The 5,609-nt window shown below is 50.0% G+C and overlaps 2 protein-coding genes and 1 non-coding gene across 3 annotated transcripts; 1 reads left to right on the top strand and 2 right to left on the bottom strand.

Moving 5' to 3' along the window:
• Positions 1-277: 277 nt before the first annotated feature.
• CSKMT (citrate synthase lysine methyltransferase) lies at positions 278-2,337 on the bottom strand. The gene is made up of 4 exons (XM_016220542.2): positions 2,324-2,337; positions 1,947-2,038; positions 1,716-1,849; positions 278-1,565 (listed from the first exon to the last, which is right to left on the bottom strand). Exons 3-4 carry the CDS (start codon positions 1,780-1,782, stop codon positions 910-912), a joined length of 723 nt encoding a protein of 240 aa, XP_016076028.1. The 5' UTR covers positions 1,783-1,849; positions 1,947-2,038; positions 2,324-2,337; the 3' UTR covers positions 278-909.
• LOC148092090 (small nucleolar RNA SNORA57) lies at positions 2,112-2,260 on the bottom strand. Its single transcript, XR_015715382.1, has one exon. It is a non-coding gene; the product is annotated as a small nucleolar RNA SNORA57 (small nucleolar RNA).
• Positions 2,338-2,456: 119 nt separating the features above from the next.
• Positions 2,457-5,358, top strand: C11H11orf98 (chromosome 11 C11orf98 homolog). The gene is made up of 4 exons (XM_016220543.2): positions 2,457-2,528; positions 2,681-2,805; positions 4,583-4,680; positions 4,765-5,358. Exons 1-4 carry the CDS (start codon positions 2,490-2,492, stop codon positions 4,866-4,868), a joined length of 366 nt encoding a protein of 121 aa, XP_016076029.2. The 5' UTR covers positions 2,457-2,489; the 3' UTR covers positions 4,869-5,358.
• The last annotated feature ends 251 nt before the right edge of the window (positions 5,359-5,609 follow it).

The following is a 5,609-nucleotide window of genomic DNA, read 5'->3' as shown; positions in this document are numbered from 1 at the left end:
CCCTCAGGTGAGGATTAATAAATACGCACTTTTACCTCACCAGTACCAGAACCCAATGAGGGAAGATACTTTCCCTTATGTGGAAACTGAGGCTGTGAAATTAGGTTCTTCATTTTAATTGCTGTATTACTTTTTTATAAGCAAAAATTACAAATACATGGCTTTTTTTTTTCTAAGTAAAAGACAAAACATTTGATCTGAAGCGAAACAAGATCACAAGTTCATTTTATTTTAGAAAAATTCAGTGTATCAGGGATATTTTTGTTATTAATTAAGAACCTTTAACCCAGAACTCAGCTGGGGGCAGGAACAGGTAGAGCAAGATGGGTCCTGGATTCCCAAGCACAGTGTCAGGAAGCATCCAACCCCTGTCCTCCCTGGGATCCAATAAGCTTCCCTGTGTGCAGAAGCCATTTTGTGGAATACCCCCATCTCCTAGGAGGTTTCAGGGTAAATATGGTTCTCTCTCCTTAACATTTCACCCAGGTCTGTTTATGGAGCCCTTCTACCCATCCTTTCTCAATCTTCCCCTTTTACAACAGGTCTGAAAAATGAGCTTAGAGGTTAGGCCACTAGGTCACACAAATCAGTCGATGCTGGGATTTGGATTAAGAATTCTTATCTGCTGCTTTTAGAAGTTCTGGTTAGTCGGGGGTGGGGGATGATCCACTTGTATCTTCTCTATGGGCCTGGGCCTGCTAAATGTTTCAGCTATCATTGTATGTAATCCCCATAACTCCAGGAATTATCCCTACCTTGCTAGTGAGTAAATGGGCACAGTCAATACTATGTGCACCTAGCTAGCAAACACGGAAGCCAGGACTGAAATCTTCATTTTCCAGCCATCTTGCAAGAGCAAAGCTCTCCACCTCTCCTCACCCAACAAAAACTCTAGGGTTAAGACTGTCTTTAATGAGAGCCTTGAACCAAGTAAGCAAAGTAGGTGATGCCCCTGAAAGGGCCTATCTCTTGCACAGTCACAGTCCAGCCTTGGGATCCTTGCTCCAGGGAGGGAAGCCGCACATCAGGGTCCTCATCTGAAAACTGAATCAGGGTCCCCTGGGGGCTTAGGACCCTCAGACATTCTGACAGCAGCTGGTAAGCCCCAGACAGACCACCCCGGGCAACAGCATCCCAGGTACCCTTGTCCAGCACTAGCTGGAAGGAACCAGAGGAAGCCACTGGCTCCAGGTTTTGGGCATCAGCCTGCATGAAGTGGAGGCGGGAGGCAGGGTTCCCAGGGCACAGGGGTGTTTGGCCTGGGTGACCTTCCAGGACTTTGTTCATGTGGGCCACAGCCACAGGAGAGAAGTCCACCCCCAGCACGTCCACAGGGTGTGGGCACTTGGTGTAGAGGCCCGTACACAGGCTCGAAGTCCCACAGCCCACGTCTAATACCCGCAGTGGACAGGCAGCCTGGGCCCCCTGCAGCAGTGGCAGTAGGAGCCCCTGGGCTTCCTCATACCCAAAAAACCAGTCGAAGGTGGGGACTCTGTCTAGCCGGGGCTGGGCGTGGAGCTTATCCCAGAGGCAGCGGTCCGCAAGGCAGCTACCGGCCAGGGAGCCTGTGGACACAAGTGGAAGACATGTGTCACCCGGCTCCTGAGTTCTGTCAAACCACTACAAAAACGACGCAGTGTAACATGAGTTTTTAATAGCCACACTGATGGGTCACGAAGAAACCACCTTGCCCTCCCACTGCCCATCTTTCCTACCGGCCAAGGCGCGGCACGTCCCCGCAGCCAGGGTCGCCAGGTGGAAGGTTCGGCGCAGCGCGGCCATCGGGAGATGCCAGTAAGGTCGGCCAGACAACCTTCTGCGAAATGTCGCCCACAATCCAGGCAGAAGCCTGAGATTCAAGAGAAGATTTGCAAAATCCACTTTGCAGAATAAATGGGTACAGCCTAACTCTACAGCCTCGGAAAAAAGCACGCGGACACACACACCTACAACGGTAAGAACGGCCTTTATTGGTTGCTACGGCAAGTGGAAAAGTAGGGAATTCGACAGCTCCGGCTTCTAGGGCGGCTTCACACACCTGAAACAAAAGGAGGCATGAGAACCCCGGGGAGGGGCCCGCTGAACTTCGGTTCTGCCCGGCTTCTTGAGGCCTGTGTCCCGGCGCTTGAGGATAGAACCGGCGGACTGGAGACCGTCGGCACCGAAGACATGACGCCGAGGGGGCCGGAGCCCTTTCCCTCTGCCTCCGTACATTACGGGGACCGGGACCGCACGCCCGACCCCCGCCAAGAAGAGGAGGGTCAGCAAGCCCTGCCCAGAACCACCGCACGCCCGCTTAGCCCCAAACTCAGGCCGCACTTACCCCGTGGCCGCCCTCGGAAAGGCTTACCGGCTGGCTAAGCTCCTTTATATAGCACCAGGGCCCGCCCCCGAGCTGCGATTGGCTTGCGGAGGACTGAGGGGCGGGGCCCATGCGGACGCTGCGTAGAGCGGAAACGCGGACCCGAAGCCGGCAAAACTGCTCAGCCATGGGCGCTCCGGGGGGAAAGATCAACCGGCCCCGAACGGTGACTATGCGGGAGCGCCGACCTCGTTTCCGAAGCGTCCCGGCGCGCTCTCATCTTGCCCGAAATGGGATCGATAGGCCAGAGTCGCCGGGTGCGGGGATCCGGGTCGGCGTGCGCGGCCTCCGTCTGATTAGCATTTTCCTCCGCTGCAGGAGCTGAAGAAGAAACTGTTCAAGCGACGGCGCGTGTTGAACCGGGAGCGGCGACTGAAGCACCGGGTGGTCGGGGCCGTGATAGACGAAGGGCTGATCACACGGCACCACCTCAAGAAGCGGGCGTGAGTGCCAGACCCTCCCCTGGGTCCTCCACACCGAGGCCCCTTCCCCTCTTCCGCCGAGCTCGTGAGCAGCTGGCGCCTCCGGTCTTCCTTGCGCACTCGCATTTGTGCTCGGGACGTGCTGCCGTGTTTGTGCCTTAAATCTACTAGCCTCGCACTATACCGGTAGCTTACAGCCTTTCTTTGGGTCTCATTGAGAATCTTAGGGACAGCTGTCGACTCTCCCATCTCCCCCAGAAAAATTGTACATTCACGTAGGTTTTTTATAAGTAAATTTTAAAGCGCATACAGAAACGTGCCTACAACTGGATGAATTTTCACAGAGGCGCATGTGGGGTTTTGCATGTAAGTTTCAGGGCCCGCTGAACCTTGGGGAAGAGTTCCCATCCCATTCTTTCACTGACTTCTTCGTCATCTATATTTCCAGAGTTTATAATAAAAAATTTACTTGGTCTTCGTTTCCGGTTCCTGGCATAGAGCCCTTAAAACCTTTGGAGTGATGAGAATCTTTTATTTCATTAGGAGCCCCTTTGAACACACCTAACTTTATGCTAATGAGTGGCAAGGTGGGGCTGATGACCAGAAAAACCCAGTGATTGGAAAATTAAGCCTCACCCCACCACTATCACCACCGCCTCTGGGAAGTAGGGTATGGGTGCTGATGAAGCAGCTCTGTAAAAACTCTTGAGCAACAGATTTGATGAACTTCCTGGTTGGTGAATTGCTGGAGATGCTGGGAAGGTAGCTCACCTGGAGAGGACATGGCAGCTTCTGGCCCCTTCCCCGTACCTTGCCTTATACATCTCTTCCATCTGGCTGTTCTGAGTTGTATCCTTTTATAATAAACCAGTAAGTGCAAGTAATGTTTCCCTGAGTTCTGTGAGCTATTCTAGCAAATTATGGAGTCTGAAAAAGGGATTCTGAGAACTCTGTTTTATAGCAGGTGGATCAGAAGTATGGGTGACAATATGCTATCTCCAGGTAGATAATGTCAGCATTGAATTAAATTTGTAGGACACTCACCCTGGCCAGGGTGGCTTGGTTGGAGCATCGTCCCATATACCAATAGGTGGCTGATGAGGATTTGAAAAATATACATAACAGCTTTATTTTTATTTTTTATATATAGAGAGAGAAATATCAATCAGTTGCCTCTCGTACATGTCCCGACCAGGAATTGAACCCACAACCTTTTAGTGTATAGGATGATGCTCTAATCAACTGAGCCACCCAACCAGGGCTACAGAATATTAGCTTTAAAGAAAAATTTTTTGTAGAACACTCTATTAATGTCTGCTGAGAACTGGAGAATTGTTTGATGTGGGAACTAACCTCCCCATCCCCCAAATCTGGTTTCAGAAGTATCTAGAATATAGGGGGGGAAATTCTTCCCTTACAAGTATACTAAAATTTAACATTTAATGTTAAGTACTTTATGTGTTGAGATTAAACTCACTACCTTAGAGCCCGGATTTTCAAACAGTTCTTTGATGTGGATCCAGAGGATATTTTCTCTGTTGATTTTTTTAGAGAGAGTGGAAGGGAGCAAGGGAGAGATAGAAACATGAGAAACATTGATGTCAGAGAGAGACATTGATTGGTTGCCTCCCGCAGGTGCCCCAACCAGCCAGGGATCAAACCTGCTACCCTTTGGTGCATGGGGCAGTGCTCTAACCACTGAGAGTACCAGCCAGGGCCAAAGACCTTTTCAATAGCTAGAATCACTTGAGTGCTGGTTCAGGTTAACCTAGGTCTTTTTTTCCTGCCAACCCCTCAGCTCCAGTGCACGTGCCAACATCACTCTGTCTGGGAAGAAGCGCAGAAAACTTCTCCAGCAGATCCGGCTTGCCCAGAAAGAAAAAGCAGCCATGGAAGGTAACGCTGGGGCGCAGAGGCGGGGTGAGGGGGCAGCCTGGATCCACTTGGGTTTTTTAATGCTGCTTCTTTCTCTTTGTTCAGTGGAAGCCCCTTCAAAGCCAGTGAGGACTAGTGAACCTAAATCAAAAAAGAAGACAAAAGCCCCCCAGGATGTAGATATGGAAGACCTTGAAGATGGGAACTAAATCTTACCCCTTTCACCAGAAGATTCTCACCTGGAGCTAGGTGGACTCAGTGGTTGTTTTAGAAGACTTTGGAGAAAACATTGCACCTTTTAGTCTCCCCAGACTCTAGTCTGTGATGGCCTAGTGACCTGCTGTGGAGGGATGTGTTGAGAGGAAAAGAAAGATTGGAAAGGTGGCTCCTTAGCAGTCAACTCCATTTGTAATAAAGCCCTAGGGCTCTCACTGACGTGTGTGATTAAATGTAGGGATGGGGATGAGTCATGAAAAGGGGTCTGTGAGTGTGGAAAAAAGGCAGCTGGGAAACAGGACCCACAGAGTGTACCGGAGCAAAGGCATCAAGAAACCAGCCTCTGTGACAGTCCCTTCTCTCTAGTGAGTGACACTCCAACTTTCCATTTCTGACCAAAATACAGATTACTGTAGAGATGGCAGAGGAGGTAAGGATCCTGATACTAGCCTTCCTCTGCTTCTGTGTGACCAGGGTGGGCAAGTCACTATGTCACTATGTCACTTTGTCTCTGCTTCCTTTGCTGGATTATACTTTTAATAAAATGAAGACCAAACATTGTTTTTATTTATTTATTTTAGAGAGGAAGGGGTAGGGGAAGGAATAAAACCCAACATCTTTTGATGCATGGAATGATGCTCAAACCAACTGAGTCACACAGGTCAGGGCATTATATTTCCCTTTTAAAGCTTAGAAATTTTGTTGGAAGCCAGGGCTTAATGTGAAGAGCTGCC

The sequence above is a fragment of the Miniopterus natalensis genome, chromosome 11 (genome assembly GCF_054644295.1).
Source record: "Miniopterus natalensis isolate mMinNat1 chromosome 11, mMinNat1.hap1, whole genome shotgun sequence".
In the NCBI taxonomy this organism is placed as follows: Eukaryota; Metazoa; Chordata; class Mammalia; order Chiroptera; family Miniopteridae; genus Miniopterus; species Miniopterus natalensis.
This window is presented reverse-complemented; position numbering and strand designations above follow the sequence as displayed.

Excerpts from the sequence above, each read along its gene's own strand:
- CSKMT (XM_016220542.2), bottom strand. The coding sequence starts at position 1,782 with ATGGCCGCGCTGCGCCGAACCTTCCACCTGGCGACCCTGGCTGCGGGG. Across the intron at positions 1,566-1,715 it reads GACGTGCCGCGCCTTGGCCG|GCTCCCTGGCCGGTAGCTGC; the intron begins GTAGGAAAGATG and ends TTGTGTCCACAG.
- C11H11orf98 (XM_016220543.2), top strand. The coding sequence starts at position 2,490 with ATGGGCGCTCCGGGGGGAAAGATCAACCGGCCCCGAACG. Across the intron at positions 2,529-2,680 it reads AGATCAACCGGCCCCGAACG|GAGCTGAAGAAGAAACTGTT; the intron begins GTGACTATGCGG and ends CCTCCGCTGCAG. Across the intron at positions 4,681-4,764 it reads AGAAAAAGCAGCCATGGAAG|TGGAAGCCCCTTCAAAGCCA; the intron begins GTAACGCTGGGG and ends CTCTTTGTTCAG.